The following is a 22,811-nucleotide window of genomic DNA, read 5'->3' as shown; positions in this document are numbered from 1 at the left end:
AAACTCTGAATGACATCCCCCATCTTCTGTTCCTTTCCCACATCACTCCCCAAATTTTCCTTTGCCTCTGTGCTTATTTTATAAATTTAAATAATTGCTCCTATCCATCTTCCCCTAGACTTAATAATACTGAAAATATTTCTTCTAATTGTGACAAAACATGGAGATGTGAACTAAGTATAAATTTCTGTTTCTGAATTTCTTACTCCCATATTAAAAGCTTACATTAATGGAGAAATTAAGTGTATGTTCTTCTTTGAAATGCCCTATGCTCAACCTCTCTATCCTTAATAAACAGAGATGGTATTGACACAAGTGAATTTTGTTTAACCACACTACATTTGCTTCTTAATTAGTGAATATTCATCTGTCACCAGCAGCAGCTATGACACCCCTCCCTGCTAACATGTTCTGTCATAAATAATCAATGAGGTACTATTAATATTCATGAGCTGGAATCTGTGTAGTCATGTGCACTGATGCAGAGACAAGGGGAGTGTTGCCATGAACTGACTGGAAACTCTGTGTGTGTATCCGTGAGTGCAAGATACTTAGGGAAAGCGAAGAAGAGCATGCTGCCACACAGCACCCTGGCTTGTGCTTCCAGCAAACAGCGGTCTGTCTGTGTTTCTGGACTGAAGTGACTGATGAAAAACAGTAGTCAAGTCTGGAGGGTGATTCCCTTTCAGTTCACTTGCCTTTCAGTTCTGGGGAAATTAGAAGATTTGCTCTCTCTCTCTGCTTGTTAGAATGGGCTGCAATTTGTGCACTTTTCAGAAAAGAGAGGAACACTACAAACTGCTGTATGAAGTTTCCCAGGTGAGTGCAGGGTCTGTTACCAGCAACTAAATAGCCAGGCTTTGTGTTTGTCTGAAAAATGGTAAATGAACTGTGGCTAGCTTAATTTTTTCTTTCTGTAGATTTCAGAATGAAGGGCAGACTTGCTGGCTGGGGGCTTTTTATTTTGGTTTGGGGTGGCAGTTTTCAGCTTCCTTGCCACTCCCCCTTCAGATGACTTCCTGTGGGATTCTTTTTAACGTTTTTTTGTATCTACTGCCAAGATGTCAGTTAAGTAAAAGGAGTAACACTGAGATCCATGTCTGTAATATTTTGAAGACCCTCTTTCATTTTGGAATAGTGTTGACATTTGAAAATCAAATGTATCATTGTCTGCATAAATATTGGGATTTAATAGGTCTGTGAGCTCAGTTATTTGGAATAGACAGGAAAAGTTTCTTGCCAAATCTTGTTAGTCAGAGGAATTATTTGACTAATTAGGAATTTGTGCTTTGGTTTTAAGAGGAAGACCTGGTATATTTGTATTTTATGAGAAAAAATACATGCTATGTCTCGGCTTGGATTAAAAAAGTAGATAAAGGAATTTTCTTATCATTTGTTCTTGGATCCTTTTTATAATTTCTTTGTTTAGCACTAGAAATTAATTTCAAGAGCTTATTACAATATTTGTATTGTAATGAAAAGGAAAAATGTGTGTAAATTTGGATGTCCCTTTAATGTATATCTGAGGGCTTTTCAGAATAAAAATAAGAAAATGATATTCCCAGCCTTCAGAGTTTTCATAGAATTCTATTAATTCACCATTTTATTTAGGCAGGTTTCCCTGGGGGGTGTATGAAGTCCAAATTTCTTGTTTGGCAAAATAAAGTTTATTCCTCCCTTCTTCCGGTTTGTCCCAGATGTGACACACTACTTTTGTTTTTAGATGATATTGCTGATGAAAGACAATGTTTGGGATGTTGGTGGTCTGTGGGCACAGCAGTCGCCAAGTGCCCACTGCCTACTGGTTCCCTCAGATTTCCCCCTGACGTGATTCATTTCACAGTGGGCTAATTACAAAGTGGATTTGCTACACATGAAACAGCCTCCTTAGTTGCAATGTTAATGCACATTTTCATGGTAATGTGATCAGAGGCTCATTAGCCACTTTCCAAAATGATCCTCTGCATTAATTAAATATAAAAATGACTCCTTTATCACCATAGAGAGGAAAAGGAAGATTAACATTGTTAATTACACCAGGGGCAATACCTTTTGCTTCTCTTTTTACTATAAACTTGCGAGCCTAGGTTAAAATCATCTTCATTCCTAGATAAGCTCTCATCTGCTTGGACTCATGAAAACAGTCTCTAGGTGGAACACTTCCCTTTAGTTTGGTTTATAAGAGTTTGAGTTATACTATTGTTTTTCTTTGGGTGGTGGAGGAGCAGGGGAGTGGATTAATAAATCTAATTTTTCTCTGAATTACTAAATTGACATAAAAGTATAATATGGAGGAAGTAGTAGGTGGCATCTTCCCTGATTATGCCTCGGTTAAGCTGTTTATCTTCTGCTAAGAAATCAAGCCATATTTCTGCATCCAGAAAGGACCACTGTGTTTGTTAAGGAGCCTTTGTTGTAGAATTTTAAAGTGCTTGTCTGTAGTTTTGCCTTTAAGTGCTTCCTAAATCTTGAGAAAATAGATTAGCCATACTATTTATTGCTTCCACCTGTACTCCTTCATCTATTTACTTTATTTTCTCTACTCCTGAGTTGTGGTACTTACGATCTTTAATAAAGGGGGTGAAAATGAAGTATTAGCTTCCATTTAACTGGCTTTTATTCGATAAGTTAAAACCCCAGCTTAAAGGTCTTGCGTGTGTTTTCCAAGGGGAGCCCTCCTACAGTTTGTCCTTAACTTTGCGATCTATTTTATTGAGTTAATGGAATAGATAAGATAGCAAAGGAAACCAGTGATAGGCTCATATCATACACTGGAGCCCCGTGTGGTGTTGCAGACTAGTTTCTATTTTTATTTGGAGGAGCAGCAGCTCAGAGCACACATGAAAGTGAGCATGTTCTTAACCAGGTGTTCACGAGGGGCACATAGCTGCCCCCAGAAGAGAGGATACTATATACAAAAGTGACTTGGGATTGGAAGCCTGCGTATTTCTAGCTGGTAATATTAAAGCAAATTAGCTCACACAAACATCAACACCTGATGATCCAAATCATATGTATTTACTTATAGACGTAATTCTCAGGTCACCTGCCTTTTTGTTTCTTTTGTTATTATTTCTTACAAGCTAAGGCAAATTAAAGTTTATCAGGTGATGTGAAAATTTAAGACTAGCAGTGAATGCTACCTACATGATCAAGAGCAAAAAGATTATTTCTCTATAACAGAATCATTATGACACTGAACTTTTTAAAATTTTCTTTCTATATTTCTAGATTTTGTTCCCTGATAACATGGGCCAAGTAGAATACAGTTTCAGATTTGTAACAAAAGCGTATGTGCTCACTGAGGAGTCCAGTGAAACAATCAGAATAATGTACCTAGGTGTGAAATGAGGTCAAGTTTAAATTTGGTTGATATTTTTTGTTCCTACAGAGGAGTTAAGGCTTTCAGTTGGCAGAAGAAAAAGAATGTTGCTTCAAGAAAATTATTTTCAGCTGGAGTTGGGCCAATCCGGCTCCAGTATGAACACAGTTGCAAAAATCTAGGGTTTGTGTAGATCCAGTAACCTTCATACCAAGCAATTTTCATGCATCTATTAACTCTTTTATGTGCCAGGAACACAACTGTTATCTGCAGTGATTTATTTTATTCAAAGTAGGTTATTTATTAACCTCTTAAGAATTAATAAATGGGTAATTTGAACAAGGCCCTTCTATTGACACGAACTAAATTGCCTGTTTTGTACTAATCTGATTAAATAACCAGCTGGACCAAGAGAGCTGCAGTAGCTTGTTAGGCACTTCGGACTTAAAAACAGATTTATTTATGAGGGAGATTGTATGGTAATATCTAAATCTGTTGACTTCTAAGTTTGATTTTTCATACATAAATCGAATGTAACTTTTTGATTGATTACATAATGGAAATTTATCAATGGGGTGTTCATTGGTGTTTAACAACATGTTCCAAATGGGGGCAGATATTGACTGGTTTGGCACAACTGGAAGGTCTCCCCACAGCCTGCACCCATGAATTAGTATCAAAACTGAAATGGAACCTTCATGGACAGTGACAACAGTTACAGTATTGACAGCAGCTACCTTGGAACTGCTCCCACCTTGGAACTCTCATAACATTTTGCTTGCGCTTTTTGAGTTTCTTGTTTTTTACATTCATCTGTCTGGTATTACCGTCAAGTGTGTGTGACTGAATTGTGCACTCCTTGAAGGCAGGTCAGGTGCTTGACTGTCCTTTAACCCCCACCCTGCCAGCAGACACTCACTGAGTCTCACCATGGTTCCTTGAAAGACCATAGCCTCTGCCACATCCATAGCTTCTAGTGAAAGACCATATCACTCTGCCTGCCTCTCTGCCCCATACCTAACAGCTGATTAAACCAAGAGCAGTCACTTAGTACATGAAGTTGAGGGTGCAATTAGATTTTTTTCAGTCTCAGAAATATTTATTGGGAAACAGGCCATTACTAAGGGGATTAGAATGCAGAGGGAGAAAGAGAGAGATCGAGAGAGGGAGAAGACTTTAAGTAGATTGGGAAGCTTGAAGGTCTGTGTCCACCAGATCTACGAGGATAAAATATATTGAGAATCAGAGACACTTGAGAAAGTGTCTCTATGAGCACATGGGTCATGAGAAAGAGAAGCGTAAATAATAAATAGCAGGTCTTCAGAGAGGCCTCATTTCCCCAGTTCCAGTACGTTTCTATAATAAATTCTCCATTCATTTTAACTTTCTTGAATGAGGTTATCTATCCTTTATAATCAGAGGAAAAAATGAGGACACATCACAATAATGTCTTGCTTTTGTCAACCAATTAGCAGCTGCCTTAAACTCTAGCCATGCTGTTCAGTTCAATAAACTACTTTCAGTAAGCTTCGATTGTCCAATATGTGCCAAGTCCTCATTTTTTCCATGGGGGATGCAAAGACAGATGTGACAGTCCTTGCTTTTGAGAAGCACACTATGGCAGTAGAAGAAAGACACATAAGCTGAGAATTTTCATATAATATGATAAGTGAAAATGTTGAATTAACAGAGATGTTGACAGACTTCAGGAAGAGCGCAAAGGGACTCGATGCGGGGGGCAGGCATTAGGGGGGATGAGAAGGGAGAGAGAATCAAAGAGATAGAAGGGTAGAGAAGTCCATGGGGGTGGCGAACAGGTGCTAGGTGTGAATGGACCTGGAGTAGGGAAACTACAAGCGACAAGTGTTACTAAAACCTCAAGTAGCAGGCAGGCTCTAGAACATGGCCTGAGAGGTGGTGGGCAACACCAGGCTTTGGAGAGTATCCCATGTCCCAGGATTGTGTCTGTTTGTTGGTTTGTTTGTTTTTAAAGAGGGAGAAATCACTCTGTTAGGAGTTAAGAGTGTAGACTTGGCTGTGGTGTGTGTCTGGGGACATTGGGCTTGGGTTGGGGATGGGGTAGGTACCACAGCAAAACAACAAGGGAGGCTAATTTGGAGGCTGTTGCAGAGTTAGTTAGTGATAGAAATCATGTAAAAGCGAGGACAGAATTGAGACCCTGAGGAGGTAAATTCATTAGGCTTCTGGCTTGTGAGACCAGGGAGGTATAGTGAAATTTACAGAGGAGAAATAAGAGAAGGGAAGTGAGTTCTGGAAAGAGGAGAGAAGGCCACTGAGTTCATCATGGGCTATCTGAGCAATGCTGGCAGACAGTGAATATTCAAAATGAAGACCTGGCATATATGTGTTTGGTGGATGAGATCACCCAGAAGGATGTAAAAAGTGAGGAGAAAAACTGAACAGTGAGGAGAGTTGTGAACCAAGGACACAATATTAAGAAACACAAAAAGGAGAAGAAAGAAAAGGAGAAAAAGTGAAACTGTTATAGAGTGAGAAGGAAGAGAAGAATAGTGGGAGAAGCCAAGCAGAGAAGGTGTTTAAAAAGGAGTGGCCAATGTGGTCAGACAGGATAAGAACTGCAGTGTCTTTGGATATGAAAATTTGTGGTATGCTGCCCCGGCGCCTCTTCAGGAAGGAGTTATTGCCCCAGCTGCTGAGAGCACTGTCAGCCCCTCAGGGACTGTCTTATCTGCAGAGAGCCCCTCACCCAAGGTTATTCCCCTCCCAGGAGGCTCAATCTCTCCAATGGCAGATGGATGCAAGTCTACATGGGCCTGGGCATCTCGGCCTGAATTGGGACCCTCTGAAAGGCAGCTCGAGCTCCAGAGCTCCCTGCAACTGTTGTTGGGCCTGCATCATAGTTCAGTTCTCCTTCTGCCCAGTACTGCTTCTTTTTCCTCCCTTCCACAGAGGGAATGCTTCTCAGCTCTTTACCACTAAATTCTGTCACAGAATTGGCTTCCTGGAGAACCTAACCTGGAGCGAGGTCAGTGGTGACAATTACAGAGCATCTAAATAGAGAAATGTGGACAAAATCTAGAAAGTGGTGGATTCAAAGATGAGGTCGACTGCATTTTCAAGAAGTTTCTCTGGGATAAGGCAGATTATAAAAAATGGAGTTACTACTAACATTGGAGTATGAATTTTTTTAGCCCGGATTTTTTTAGAATGCAAAATTGCTTTTTAAAATTGTGAATGTTAAAAATGAAAGTTATCTTTACTTCTGCTTTGAAAAGTAAGATAAATTGATTTCACATTTGAACTATGATGTGCATAGGGTGGTGATAATATAGTGATTAAAAAATAAAACATGTACATTTAGTTAGACTTTACTTTATCCAAGCCTTTTGAAGAAAACCTTAAATGTTAGAGCAGTTTTTTTGTTTTTTTGTGTTTTTTTTTTTTTTTTGTGGTACAGGGTCCTCTCACTGTTGTGGCCTCTCCCGTTGTGGAGCACAGGCTCCGGATACGCAGGCCCAGCGTCCGTGGCTCACAGGCCCAGCCGCTCCACGGCATGTGGGATCTTCCCGGACCGGGGCACAAACCCACGTCCCCTGCATCGGCAGGCGGACTCCCAACCACTGCGCCACCAGGGAAGCCCTGTTAGAGCATTTTTGATATGAATAAAAATAAATATCTTAATGATTTAGGTAGGTTTAATAAATGAAGTGCCTTTCTCTACTATAAGGATCAGAATATCACATTTTTTAAAAATGTATACCTTTAATTTCTTCAAATTTTCACTACTTATTGAATTGTTCTAGACCCAGGAGAAGATCAGCTACCTCTAGGTGCATATCTTTCTATTTAGAGGAAATACTGGAGGAAAACATTTTCACTGGTTCCATGTTACACACAAAGGAGACATGTTGCTGAAAACTTAGCTAATAGATACGCTGAGATCTTTGACTCTTCAACTCACCTGAATTTGCTAGTTAAGTGGGATAATCTGATTAGAAAATTCTTTAATTTCAATATTTGTTGAAAATAGTTCTAAAATACATTATTTTATTTACATCATTACATAACATATGCACATATTTATTCACTTCCAATCCTGTTAGATAGTAGCAAATGGGCTGCTTATCTTTAGCAAATTGTGATTTCAGAACTTTACAAGAGGAACTATTTATGAAGATTAACTGATAGTGAAAAATCTTTACACAACAGCCAATCACTGTTCAATAAATTCATTTTATGTGGGTATATTTTCATATATTGAATTTTTACAGGTCATTTACTAGGTATTCAATCAATCCTATTAAATGGTTAAGAAAGATACAAAAATTAAATCACTAGGTACTCAAGTAGAGGCCCTAGACTGTAGTTCTATGAAGGATTCTGCCCTTGAAAAGTTTATAATTTGTGAAATAAAGTTGAGTAGGTTGCCCAGAGACAATCACTGTTTTCTCTCATAACCCAGGTTGCCCAGAGACAATCACTGTTTTCTCTCATAACCCTTTCTGTGGCATACACCATAAGAATTTTAGGTATTATTCTTAATAAATGTCTTCTTCTTGTGACTAATAAGGATTTAGGTACCACTGGGTGGTAATGTTGTCTTCAGATTTAGAATTCTAGGTAATTCAAATACAACTGTGATTTTCATATCTTAATGCAACATTTCCAAAGTCATCCATATAACCTGCTCCGTCCATCTCCATCTCCCTTCCAGCTGTATTCATTCCTTCTCTCTTAATTCTTTCACTCCCAATGTGGAGTAACAGCTTTAAAGTTTATTATGAAGTGTTCTTTGTTTCTTTCAACAAAAAGCTTAAAAGGTAACAGCCCCATATTCTGTGTTCCAACATATAACATCTAATTGCTAATTTGTGCCATTTTGTAACAAGCTATAAATCTTGCTTAATGGTAGTTTGGGTCCTAGTGAAGAATATCCCCTCACTGCTGCTTTATGTAGCTTTTTAGAAATACTATAGAAAATTTTTAGAAACTTGCTCTCATCTCAGTGGAAATTAGATTTTTTCTGAGCTAACCTTTTACTTCTAAGGCTCTTAAGGGTCTGTCTCAGGTACCTTTACTTAAATAATAAAAAGTTAAAAAATTCTTTTCAAGAGTATATGAACAAAGAGAATTACTAAGTATGGTTTAAAAAATAATAAACCCATAGATTAAAGACCACTATTGTAATCAGTGATAGTAATATTTTCCTATAATTGAATTAAGGTAGAATTCAGATATTAATGTTTTTTGATGTAAAGGAAAGTTTGGGGAACTTTGAATAACCACAAATAATTACTCTGTACCCGCTTTGTTGGGTACACAGAGGTTGCAAAAGAAGCATAAGCTAAGAAGCCAGTCTTCAAAGTGTTTAATCACAAAGCAATTAGAATATAAATGTGGAAATGTACAACCCTAACATAGCAGACATTACAGAGAAAGGGCAGTTCTATATGGGTAAGGATAATCTAAGGGTCTTCATGGTTGTAGTCCTTATTTAGAGTGGCTTAGATTAGGAGCCAAGGTTTATTTTTAAATTCAGCATAATTATTGTATATCCAGTCAGCCATGTAGTATGTTTGGTGTCCAGGATTTATTGTAAAAGCAAAGTCACAGGATATGACTAATTGGACATATTTAGGGAAAATGGGACAAACGGCCTGACCAAAGCAGGATATGGGATGAGGATAGTTGAGTATCTTGATCTTCCTGCAAAAATGAATGGACTTGGTGCCAGGCATCACTGCAGGGCTCTATAAACCATAAGGATGCGATCAAATAGCGTCTCTGAAGTCAATTTAAATGATAGAATATGTGTAAATATTGTTTTCTTGGCACTTTATTTAAAAGAGCACAGCCATGCTAAGTTGATTTGCAATGGATAGATTTTGCCATTCACTCCTTAAGTGTGTTCTATATTTCCTTAGCGGCTCATATTTTTGTTTGTTTGTTTGTTTGTTTGAAGTTGGTTCTGCCTATGCAGTTGTGAACCTCACTTTTAAGACAACATGGAAAATAGTGCCCAAACACAATGTGATACATAGGAGAGGCACTGAGCACAGAAGAAAGAACAGAGACTTTGGAATCAAGCAATAGCACCACTTATTTCCTCTCTGACTGTGAGTTAGTTACTTAACTTCATTGAGCCTTTGTTTAATTGATTAATATCAACCTTGAAGGGTTTTATTAAGGAGTAAATGAGATATAGTTAAAGGGCATAACACATTATGGGGATGCCATAAATGGTAACTTTTGAGGTTATGATCTCATTTCGGTGACCCTGTGAGTTAGCTAATATTGTCCCCATTCTACAAATGAGAAGACCGAGGCACAAAGTAATCAAATGACAAATTCATATTGTCAGCAAGTAGAACACCTGAAATTCAAACTGGGATTTGCCTAATGCCAAAGTCCATGTTCATTTTATTATAAATATCAAATATTCTTCTCCCTTTGAGCTTTCCATACTTATTCACTAAACTGATCCATAAATACTGAGCTCCTGGCACATCATAGGTCCTCAATAAACATCTGATAAAGGAAGAAGGAAAAAGAAATGGGAGGGAGGGAGGAAAGGATGAAGAAAGGCAGTGGGATAATAGATGCTATTTATAGTTCTCCTCAGAGGGTTCTACAGAGATGGCCTTTTCAGTATAACAAAGAGAAGCTGGTCCTCTCTACTACCACTTTCCCCATCTGTTTTAACAGCTTAAATCAAATTGTCTCACCTATGAGAGCCCGTCAGTATAGGAAAGTGACTTGACACTCCCACTTTTGAGAGCTTGAAAGCCTTTCCCCACTTTCCCATAAATCTATGCCTGGCATGAATGATCCTTCACAACCTGCTGTGTTTCCTCATACATTCTTAACAGCCCAAATTTTCACCAAACCAAACTATAATTTCTTATTTGAAAACAACGTGATTTTCCCCATCTCTTTGCTTTTCATTGAAATATCCCTTTTTCCTAGTGTGTTTTTCATACCCCTATACATATACTGATAAAAACCCTAATCCTTTGTAACTCAATTCAAAGCTCTGGGAAAAGATCTGGGAAGTTCTCTCTGAACCCAAGACAGAGTAGGTTGTTCTTCCCAAAGCTCCTCCAGAATTTGAAATATAGTCAGATCCTTCTGTATTTATGTTTAGTTTTTCTGCATCTCTGCATTTCTACCATATCATACAGTGCCTGGTATTTAATACAAATCGGATCAAGGAATAGGAGTGGGGATATAGCTACAACTGCATTCACAAAAGAAAGCTTTTGTCTCCAGTATTCACTGAGTCCTCTTTGAAAACAAGATGATTTGAGAAACTACAAAATTATGTATTTTCTTGATTTTGAAGGTGTCATCTCTTTTACGGTATTGTTACTTGCAAGGCTCATCATCAAGTGTAAGGACAGCTGGGGGCATGCAGAGTTGACAAGCTACCACCTTTAATATCCGTATTGATTGCAAGCTGCATCCCCATTTCAGAAACAAGAAGATATTGGGGAGAACTCACATCTTAAAACTAAGGAAAAATTGTCATTGCTTTTCTAAACGAAACAAACAAACTAAAAACAAACAAGCTCTATCGGCCCTTCTTTCACCCCTACTGCACTCCTATTCCCTGACCTTTTCTACCAAACTGAGTATTTTATTACCCAGGTGGATTCAGCATATCAGGTCCTTTTCTCAAAATTGCCAGTCATGATGGATAATGATACAATTTTTATTCCTCAACTGTCAAACTGGTCAATATGCCTTGCTGTTCTTTCTTCCTAGAATTTCCCATTGCCCTTTAGCTCACTAAGTTGTAGCCCTCCTCAAAGCTTGGGTCAGGTACCACCTTTTCCAGGAAATCTTCCTGGAGTCCCTGAACTTAAGAATACCCCCTCCTTTTTCCTTCCAAGGTAACCAGTGCTTACCTCTGTCATAACATATACCAAATGGTATCCTTTCTCAATTTACTTGTTTGTGATTTTCACTGGTCTCTGAATCTCTGGAGGGCAAAAACCCTGTTTTCAATCTAACTCAGTACCCACATAGATGTTTCTTGAGTAAAGGATGAATGGTTAAATTCCAAGTGAATTCTGTGTACAGGGCAATTTGTTGAAGGTGATATAAAAGCAGAACAAGATGAGATCCCTGCCCTCAAGGTGTTTACTGTTGCACAGTCTCCAGTAATACACACTTGTTCACAAATAACTATAATGCAAGGTATAATATTAGTTCTATGAAAGAGAGAGAGAGAGGAACAAGGTATCGTGAGATGTCATAGTGATAATGATTTACTATATTATAGATAAAAATAAAGTGTCTAAAATATAATATGTATATATCATATAAAACAAAACAGTGTTTTGTGTGTGATGAGATGAATTGATTATTGATTTAGTAACTGTCATGTTTCTTCATTTGCTGCTTTCCATGCTGTAAAATTGAATTAGCATTGGGATTGACATATATACACTAATATGTATAAAACAGATAACTAATAAGAACCTGCTATATAAAAAAATAAATAAATAAAATAAATTCAAAAAACAAGAAAAAAATTGAATTAGCTATTTTGTGTAAAAATGGCTTAATACATATTTCTTTTTATTTATATCCATCACTGAAATAGTAAAATATGGCTAAATTATTACAATATTCATTTTATCTCTGTCCCTCCTTACTATAAAAAGAATTCAAAGTGATCATTATAAAATACACTGCAAAATGTCTGAATTCTTCTTGATGATGTTGCCTTTGGTTTCATAATTACTCTAGCACCAATCTGAGAATTTGTCCAAGTGCAGCTATCCCAATAAAGGTCATATAAAGCAAAGAGTAGCCTAAGAAGACCATGAAAATCATTTTTTAAGCTTTAAGTAAAACCTAGTCCAATTCAATAATATACTAAAAATAGATTTTTTTCAATAACTCAAAACCATATTTATTTTACTTATTAGACATTATTACTTGTAAAGTGAGGATATTCTTTGAGCCATAAGGAATATAATGATAGTAAAGATAATGCCCCTCATATACCCAATATCAATGAAGCTTTTCAGGAAACTAACTCAGTGACCCCCAGATAACTTGAGATAGAAAACTCAGATAGGGTAGAAGTTAAGATTTTGAATTTGAAAAACTCAGGATTTTCATCAGGATTAATTTCCTATTGCCACAAAATTAGTTCTAAACTGTAACAGAAATGCCCAACCAGAGTCTTATCCAGATTCTAGAGTAATCTAAAGAGGGAGGCAAAGAAGAATTTACTGTCTTGTTTGTGGTGATCATTTTAAGAACTAAATATAAGGGTGGTGTCTCTACTTGAGGGTAAATTACTCTCAATTAACCTTCAAGAGTTTGTAAAAATAAAATAAAAATTAAAAATATTTTCAGAATTGCACTACATAATATTTAATGCAGTTGGTAGAACCTAGAGAAAGTAAGTCAATGACTGTACTCCATGCAATAGTCATATTTCACTGGATGTGAAATGTAGACTAAAAAGTGTTGGGAAGTATTTCCCCCTGAACTGGCATAGATTAGATGGCTTAATTTAGTCTTTTCCATTCCACCTTCTGAAATAAAATATCACCAATAAAAACCAGTTATCTTAGCAGATACTTAAAAATCACAGATTCATTTCTGTGATGCTCATCTGCACAGTAGATTATTCACAGATATATTTGAGAGGAGCCTGTGACTGTTAATTCTTTTTCAGATGTGTGGGATCCATTTAGATACTAAGTATTCTAAAAAGCTGTTAAAACTAAGTTAAATATTGATTTAGAAAGAAGTAGCCTTACGAATCTTTCATACTGTCATTTCAGTCTCTTGAAAGCAAGGTAGCTAAGTCCTAAATCTCAGGAAAATGAAACTGGTTTCATAACTGATTAAAAACAACAGTGATAAAAACATTTAAAGCAAATGCTATACATAAATAGCCTCCTCAGCAATTTCTATGTAAGGTCACATTCATCAGGTGACCTTCTTGATGGATTATCATTTTCTGGCTAATTGACACCTCGTCTGTGACTGATGAACTGACCATTGGCATCACTGAACTACCCAGTAACACTGTTATCAATGTGCTGATGACTGCTCCCCAGAGCTTCCCCATAAATACCCGGTTCCCCATAAATACCTTTATTTATTTATTTATTTATTTATTTATTTATTTATTTATGCCCCATAAGTACCTGGTTCTCACTTTCCACAACAACCAGAAAATAATTTTAACACTGGGCCCTTGCTTTGAAGTTTGCTTTGATGGCTTTGAAGTATTCACAGCTTTCCAGCTAGTATTATCTGTGTTTCATAGATCACAGAAAATCCTGAGAGAGGTAAAAAAAAAAAAAAAAAAAAACCACTATTAATTTGAGATGTAGAATCTTCCACTGATATTTTTCAAATAGATTTAGTTTGAATTTTAGATAACTTGTTATAAAGTGTTACTTTTAGACAATGCATATGAGACAAATGTCTAACAGGACCTTAAAGAAATAGCTACATAAATTTTACTAAAAACATCATAGTATCCATACGTGGGAACCAATGGGTGGTCATATATACGTTGCCTAGTGTTGTCTTGAATCCCTCAAAAAGGAAACTGTCAGGACCAGTAAATGGTACCTCAGCCCCTGAGTGTGTTTTAATACAATTTGATTAGTTCCTGGATTACATAAAGATACAGAGGCCCACAAGAATCAAATTGCATTTAAATTATTAAATATCATATGGTTCACATTTTTTATGTTATATAAAAAAAATCTTTTTGTCTGTGTAAATCCTAGCAAAGTAACAGTACATTATTTACCAATTGTGAATATGAACATCTGTGGTTATTTCACTCAGCCCAGTATTTAAATTACCTTAATCCTCCACAAAGAAATAATGGCTCTTTGATTATATATACTGTCAGGTTACATGGCGTGGGAAACAGCCTCTGAGACAAAGATTTGTACATGAGATGCTTAAGAGCTTTCTCAGGAGCAACACCTGTGTGGGAGTGAAAGCAGTAGCATCAGGCAGAAGGAAAAGTAGACTGGAATGCAATCCCAACAGAGACCTCAGATAACGGCAAGGGTTGCTGTGAAGCTGGGATGACCCTTCAGAATTGTTCCCATAGCCTGGCTTTGCACTCTTGCATCATTTAATCTTTGGAGGTGGTGGATCCTGGCGAGCGGGCATAGCTTTGCACAAGGCCGTTGATTCCCCTTGGCTGAGCGCAGCACCCAGAGCAGGACAAAACTCTGAGGCAGCAGCACCCAGCGCCTCCAGGGGCTGGGTAAGTGAGTGCCTCGGTCCTGAAGGTGGGATCTCAGTGCTCAGCAAGCATCCACCGCATATACCAGTTCATCCTGTAATATAGGGGCATAATTTCTAGGCTATAATAAACCCCCCCTTCCAAAGGAATTCTAATCACTTATAAGACAAGGTCAGGTTCCTTAAGGTTAGATTGTGTTTCTTCTCTTTATCCACTTTTTTGCCAGATTAAATCATTTTCTGGAGTTAAGAGTGTCATTGGAGCGTATTTTGAGAATGTGACTTTGAAAGTCTGACCTGTAGAAATGTGATAAATTGTGTTTGGAGATTGATTTTGTTGACTGCTAATACCAAATCATGGAGCACCGTAGTTTCACTTACTAAATATTGCCCAGGCTATATTGTTGCACTCTGGGCTGCCACGGTCACCTCATCAGGATATTTTCTGTCCTGTGACTAGTGGCTTCAAATATACTCATCCATCTTCTTGTCCTATTACATTTTGTGTGACTGATGTTCTGTACCCATTAAAATTGATGGGAAAGAACAAAGAGAAGAAAAATGTGCCCTTCAACTAATTACTTCTCTGAAGGAGCAAATGAGAATTCTCTAGTACCAACAAGAGATTTAGACTGGTGGGTTTTCCCCCATTTATTAAGTGCTTTAATTAGCTAGGTTTACTAAACAGAGTCCCCTATTTATAAGAGCACATTACTCAGTATGCTTTAAAATTCAACCTCCCTCTGAAATGTTTGATCTTTATAAGGCGAATTAATAGCTGTTACATTGTTTATAGTCAGGAGTCATTTTGGTGACTTCTCAGTACTAGAATCAATTAGATCAGATGCCTTCAATGTCAGATATTTTCCCCTCTGATAAGCTATCGTAATGGCTCCTTTTATATTCTGTGCTAGCTGATAATTAAATTTACTATTATTGTAAACTGAAGCCAAAACCACAGTGATTTTGGAAGGCCCAATCATCCTAGGTCTTTCTTGGATCTGTTGAATGTTATCTTTGTTCTCAACAAATTGCGGAATAGCAAGGTATTTCTGCAGTGCTCACAAAACATTTGTTTAATTACAACATCTAATGTGTTAAGGGGAGGGAAACCTGCCCACTTGCAGTTACCAGGCTTTGGCCTCTACACCTCATTTCTCCTCGTGTTCCTGTGTTTGACTTAAAGGAAACAGTGTGGACTTATTTCTTAAGTGACAGGAGAAATTCACACTTTTTAAAATAATTTGACCAAAGAAATTATTTTGGAGTTACCTTAAGAGAATCCCACTGCCCAGGGATCAAAGGGGTTATTTGAATACTATGGATAATATGGTCCAAGGAAAGTCAGGAAAGTAAAAAACATTCTTCCATATTGACCTTGGTCACAAGGATGGCAGGAGCTATTCTGAGACTTTGACCATAGGAACATGTCTGTGAACAGCTGTCAAATTGGATGTGGCCTAGCTCGTTTACATTTTTAGCAATGTTAATGCTCACGTGCTATACAAATACTTGGACCAACTTTGGGGCAAATGGAACTAATCAGACTACAGTCAGCTCCTTTCACTTATGTAAAAAAATGGTCTCAATTAACACCATCCAAGAGAAATTTCTGTGTTGATGGGAGTATTCTACATCTGTGTTGTTGAGTAGTATGGTAGCCACTAACCCACTAACCACAGGTGGGTATCGATTGGTTAAAATGCGGCTAATGTAACTGAGGAACTGAATTTCTGATTTTATTCATTTTAGTTAGTTTAAATTTCAGTAGCCACATGTGGCTAATGACTACTGCATTGGATAATGCAGTGAGGCTGTTGCACTGGATATGATTAAGGAATTTTATAGATTTTATAGCCTTAAGATTTTAAGCCTTAAGATTTTATAGCCTTAAAGTTTACAGTTCAATTTTTATTCTATCCTAGCATTTTACAGCAGTTTACAGCCTTAAAGTTTACAGTGCAATTTTTATTCTATCCTAGCATTTTAAAAAATCTTCTGTTGATTTCTCTTGTGAGGTGGGTATTTTGCTAAAACATGTACTGCTTCTTTAAAAACTGAAATAAAATATAAGCTTAGAAAACAAGCATTAAAAATAGGAATCTGGGCTTCCCTGGTGGTGAAGTGGTTGAGAGTCCGCCTGCCGATGCAGGGGACACGGGTTCGTGCCCTGGTCCAGGAAGATCCCACATGCCGTGGAGCGGCTGGGCCCGTGAGCCATAGCCACTGAGCCTGCGCGTCCGGAGCCTGTGCTCCACAATGGGAGAGGCCACAACAGTGAGAGGCCCGCATACCGCAAAAAAAAAAAAAAAATAGCAATCTTATGGAGTAGCCTACAAAGAGTTGTCTTAGAAACTAGAACACTGAAAGAACCCCCTCACAGAAAAGTGTTTAGTAAATATTTTGGTAGTAAAATTTCACACACACACACACACACACACACACACAAAATCACCAGTCTTGCCATTTTATAACTTACAGATCTTGAAAGCCTGAAATCTGGGTCATTGTACATTAGTCATTAGTGGTGGGAATAAAGAATGAATTCATTTTAATCCAAATACAAAAGAGTTGTGTTTCTAGGCCTCAAAAAATTATCATCAGTTGGGGCATTCTGAGAAAAACAGTTCCCTTTCAACTGTAACAATAAAAATAAAATAATAAAATGACAAAATAAATAGCAGTATAATTAGAGAAGCAGTTGGTACTGAACCACCTTTCACACTCTTCCCCAGTTGTAGGATTCCGCCCTTCAATCATATACATTGATCTGATAAATACTTGTGAAGTGCTGTTTCTTCCAAGGCCTCATTAGTTCATTTTGGCTCTAATATTTTCTATTATGTGAGTATTATTTTACATATATTCAATATTTACTACAAGGTATGTGCAATTCAGACTCATCATTCAGTAGTAAACCAATCTCCTTTGAATATAAATGTACTCTTTTAACCTGGTAAGGTTATCACAAGCCATTCATTCACTTCAAACCCTAAGTTGTGAGTCATTGTCTACTCACCTGTGTCCCACATTCTCTTCTCCCTACCAACATATTCAAATTGTCAAGTTCTGTGATTCTTCCTCTATAATATTTTTCACCTCCACTTCTCCTTTCCTTTACTGCCAATCTTCTCGATTTATTGAATCCACACTTTTCTCCACTCCTAACGTATATCGATCCTGGTCTCTGCTCTTCAAGTCATCTTCCACCCGCTGCCAGTACATTGTTCTTCAGGCTCCTTTGCTCAAAAGTCTTTCCTGACAGCTTTCCACTATCTGCAGGACACAGTCCTGTTATACCAGTTACACCTGGCTCGGAGAACACTGAATCCTGAAAGCCTTCCACAATCACCTCAACTGGAACCAGTTTCTCTCTTCCCTATGTTAGTTGACTGTACTTCTTTTCAGAATAACTCTGAAATTCATAAATTAATGGGATTAGTGGGGAATTATTATTTTAGACATTGCAAAGCATTTTCAATGCCCTACCTTATGTTTAAGTTTCCCTAGTAATTCTGAGAACTAAGCAGTACAGGCAGGATTGTTTCCCCATTTTGTAACGAAGGAAACCAGCTGAGGTTAGGAAAGTGAGAGAATAATTCAAGATTACACAGCCGGTAAGAGATCCAATTTCTGGATTCTTTCCATATTAATAAAATAAATGTTTCAATAAAAAGAATATCTCCAGTGCCTAGAATAGTGCCTTGCATATAATAACTGTTAAAAAAATATGTGTTGATTGATTGAATGAATGAAGGCCATTGCTAAGGGCCTTTTGAATATCATGACTGGTATTTGAACTGGCTTATCTAGGCAATGAGCAGGTGATCCAGTGATCACTGAGCAGGAGAGGTGCAGGTAAATTTGAGAAAACAATTAGGAAGTGAGATAAAAACTTCATACAGTGAGACAGTGGGAACTGAGATAAACAGGGGAGAGTGAGAGACATTTTAAAGAATGAGTTAAGAATTATTGCTTCTTGACACTAATTGAACGTGAGGTCAAAGGGGAAGGCAGAGACAAACATTCAGCCATTGTGTTGCAAGAGTGGTACCCATTCCAGAGAGAGATAGGCCTGGAGGAGGAACTGTTTCCCTTGAATATAGATGAGCCTTTATCTGCTAAGCCCTTTGGCATCTGATTATACTATATATTGTCTCATAATCTTTATGGATCCACGTCTAATTATTCACATGTGAAAATGTTGTTTTCCTCTATCTTTTAGTACTTTATTGTTCCCGTGGCACCTAGGTCCCTGCTAGGCAAAAGGTAGACCCTCCAAGAAGAATGGAGATTGATTAATTTGAATATGATATAAACACTACGTAATTGAATTATGCTGCATCTTTTATTACAATGTAACTTAGGCTCAAGTTGTACAATTGAAAGTATTGTTTTTCAGAAAATTAGCTCATCTGTAAAATTCCGGCTGCATTTTTCTCAAATGTGTTTTGCTACTGATGCTTTTTGAAGTGGAATAGAAGTACAATGAAACACACAAACTAACTTGTCCATACAGGAAAAGGTGCTTGGATTTTAAAGATTATTTTTTTCAAGTTTTCTCCATGGAAAACTAAAATAAACATTTAAACTTCCTCAAGCTTTATAAGAAAGAAACGTTCAAGTCATGAAGCAATGAATAATCTCTTCCCACCCCCCTCTTTTTAGCTGTAGTAGAATAAAATGACTGGATTATTGTAGCCATTTGAGTCATGTGATTATAGCTACAGTTTCTAGGGAACCAAGACTTTTTCCATCAGTGCTCATATTTGTTGTACCAATGTCAGAAACATGGCATTTGTTTTAAATTAAATTAAAATAATTTAATTTGTGCTTTTAAAATCTATCTCTTATAAATAAGTGCATTAGTGACTTTTTGGTGTTATGACTAGTAAATTAACCCAGTGGTTAATAGTGACTATCCAATTAAATGCAATATAGATTTTAAGTGCATTCTTGGTGCAAGGCTGCTGGCACAGTGGGGCCTCCACAGGTGAATAAGACAGGAAATGGACCCTCCAGCGGCTTCACATCCTTAAGATAAGTCATTGTAGTGAGACAAAATGCAACTGATGACAAGGAAAAGGAGGGGAATTGTAACTAAGGCAGACACACACAGAAACCTCATGAAGAACATGTAATTCAAGCTGTTTCTGGAACATCAAACAGATGGGGGTCAGCATTCTGGCCATAAGGACAGTGAAAGTTAAGGATCAGAAATCGGGGAATCTAGACTGTGCTGGTGTGCTGTCGGGGGAACACAGGGGACTTTGGGAAAGGCAAGAGGAGGAAGTGACCAAAAAACAAGACGGGGCAGGTGGTGGGAGATTCTGAGGGTCAAGCTGAGGAGGGTGAGTTTTCTTTTAGATGTAGTTAGAAACCTTCAAAAGATGTTGTTTCTTGAGAAAGCAGTGGCAAAATCAGACCTATCCTTGGCTAAAATTAGTGGAAGTTACTATTAGCAAGACAGGTGTAATTTTCGTACCAGTTTTTAGGAATCGAATCTTTTCGTTTGTTTGTTTTCCAAATGAAATAAGGAGCTTCAATATATAAAACGGAGTTGCCTGGCTGAGTCTGGGAAGTTCAGATGGATGGACTGAGTGCTGTGAGCCCCAGGGAGCGCCCTGAGGCTCCTACAAGTGGGAACGGCGAGGAAAGCAAACAAAGGAGGCGAGAGATTACAGAAAAATCAAGAGAACCGAGAGGAGGGACTGGGGCAGGCTTGGAAAGAGTGGCTGCGAGAGGGAGCCAGGCCAGAGCACCATGATTCGGTGACTGACTCCAGTGGAGGAGGTTAGGGAGAAAAAGGCGGCAGAGAAGTTTCTGATGTTTCACAATAGAGGAACTGGGAAGAGGGCAGTGGCACCAAGAGGAAATACAGGTCTTTAGGAATAAGTGAGGACGGGCACGGGACCTGCATTCAAAGAGTCTATAGGATAGCGTGTGTCAAAAATTCAGACAAATATTGGCAGCTTCGCTCACTGATTTGAACATGTTTGAACATGAACATGCGACTGCCCAAAATCATGTCAGCACAGTCCAGGTTTAAACGAGGTGATTTGTTTGTATTTATTACTTTTTTTTTCTTTAGTGTATCCTAGAGCTTTGTTGTCCTGATCTTTCACGTTAACATTTCAAAACAACTTGAGAAATTACTAGAGGGAAGTCTTGACACCCGGCATATGATCCAGGCTGATGTAACAAATTTTAAAATGTCTTTTCATGGGCAAGTTAAAAATGTGCAGATTAGACAGTCGTTGAAACTCCATATGCCTCTTTTGGCCAACGCAGTAATGCAGCTTGTGGAAATAGAAATGAACATTCAGAAATTGGAAGCATGCCTTTGTCTAAAATCTGGGCAATGTTTAAGCCTTCTTACACACTGCAACCTTTCAATTAGCCATTACCAGACTTAAGTAAAGAAGCAAATAGCTGGTGCTGGAGCCCTCATCCTGTCGGTAGCTGAATCAGATTCCCTGGCTAAAGAGATGCAATGTGTTTAATAGCCTTTATGAACAGATTTATGCACCCAAAGATTCTGTTATTTCAGGAAGCTGTTATGAACAACAAGGCTCTAAATCGTGAATGCTTATTAGGCACTATAAATCATCTTACCTTGCAATAAACATCAATTAAATGCACTTCACGAGCCACAATGCATGGAAAAGATTGATTCTGGAGACAGCACAGCCCTGCGTTACCTACAGTCAGGGATGTAGAAAAAGAATACCCATTAAATTAACATTAGCTTAAGAAAAATGAAAACTTCTGGAACAATTACAGTTTTACTGTTTTGACTGAGGGTGAAAAAATGACCTTTGTTCCAAGAGATGTGACTTGAACAATGCTATTCTGCATGAAATTGAGAAATTGCCAACGTTCCCAACCTGACTGATCGTGTGTGTGAGATCTTAGTTCCGCTTCATTAGGCTCTCGTGAATGAGTGGTAAATTTTCCCTATTTATACATTTTCTGTCAGGATATCATAAACATAGCCTCCCTAGCACATGTTTTTACTGCTATCTTTTTATTTATATATTAGTTGCAGCTTTGACAAAGAGTTAATTCCTGAATTGAATAAATATCCTCCTTTTCAAATATTTAGATAGGTATCAGGAATAGGTTAAAGTATATATACTTGCTACTTTTTATAACGTTACACATTAACTATGCAGTATTTCAAGATTTTAATTTTTCAATGAATGAAAATAAACATATTTAACTGGTTTCAAACTTTCTAATGCATAAATTTTAACACACTGGAAATGAAGCTTAATGGAGAGGCATTTCCTAAATGAAATTTTTTTCGTGTTCAATTTGAACAAGGCAAGTCTGGAGAAAGTGAATTGTTCACAGATGAATTCACTTGGATTTTATTTTGAGAAAAAAATTAAAGCAAGCTGTCTGTATGAATGTTCTTAGAGCCTATTTGAATACGTTTTTGAAATATCCAAATATATCTTAGAAATTGTGCAGTGTTTTCCAAGTAACATGTTACTAATAATTGTATAAAAGTACTTAATGTTCACAAACCATATTTGTGTGCGCGTGTATGTGTGTGTGTGTGTTTGTGTGTGGAGAAAGAGGGAGGGAGGGCGGGAGAGAAGTGTTATCCTATAACTGCATTGTTATTCACTTTCATTCTGCTATGCTTTCTTGAGTGGGAAAGAAAAGAGTAGAGTTCCGTCTTGCTGTAAAACGCACACACAACCCTAGATGAATGGGGTCATGGACATGTGTCTGTCTGTCATGAGCAGATACCACCTTCTTGTTGATGGACTGAGGAACAGCAAAGTGGATCTTTAGGGTCCATTGCAGTTTCAAATTGTTAGCTTGGATTCCTTCACCTACAGGGGGTCTCCTCAGGACAGCTGTATAGTGTCTCTTTACCCTGGAGGATGTTCTGCAGAGTTTCTTGTGTAATAAAGTGGGAACTTTCCTGGGCCTTGGCTTTGAAGAGACGCCAGTCATTTGACTAGGGCCTCAGGGAGACAGCCCATGTCAACCAAACAAATGCCGAGCACAAAAGCAACAGCAAAAGCGACCACTGAGCTCCATGGGCACAACTTCCCTAAAGAGATAAGAGAGGAGGCTCCCGACAAACCGGACCTCCAAGTCTTACTCCCAACTGATATCTACCTCTAGGAACATTTAACGTAGATATATATGAGTCAGATTTTACCCGTATAAAGGAATTGGGGGACGAGACTGAAATGGTCCTTCCTTTACTTCCTTACCTTTAAAAATCCTATCTCACGTTCAAGAC

The 22,811-nt window shown here is 37.8% G+C and overlaps 1 protein-coding gene across 2 annotated transcripts in view; it reads left to right on the top strand.

Annotated features, from left to right (window-relative positions):
• The window catches only part of PDZRN4 (PDZ domain containing ring finger 4), a 375,783-nt gene that overhangs the window by 229,683 nt on the left and 123,289 nt on the right, over positions 1-22,811 (top strand). The window contains exon 1 of one of the 2 annotated variants that reach the window (XM_065886739.1): positions 751-819. The exons of the other annotated variant lie outside the window; for it this stretch is intronic. Coding sequence (XP_065742811.1) covers positions 751-819 — 69 coding nt within the window. Of the gene's footprint in view, positions 1-750; positions 820-22,811 lie in introns of those variants that run through there. 2 annotated transcript variants of the gene reach the window in all.

Source organism: Phocoena phocoena, chromosome 11 (assembly GCF_963924675.1).
Source record: "Phocoena phocoena chromosome 11, mPhoPho1.1, whole genome shotgun sequence".
NCBI classification, from domain to species: domain Eukaryota; kingdom Metazoa; phylum Chordata; class Mammalia; order Artiodactyla; family Phocoenidae; genus Phocoena; species Phocoena phocoena.
This window is presented reverse-complemented; position numbering and strand designations above follow the sequence as displayed.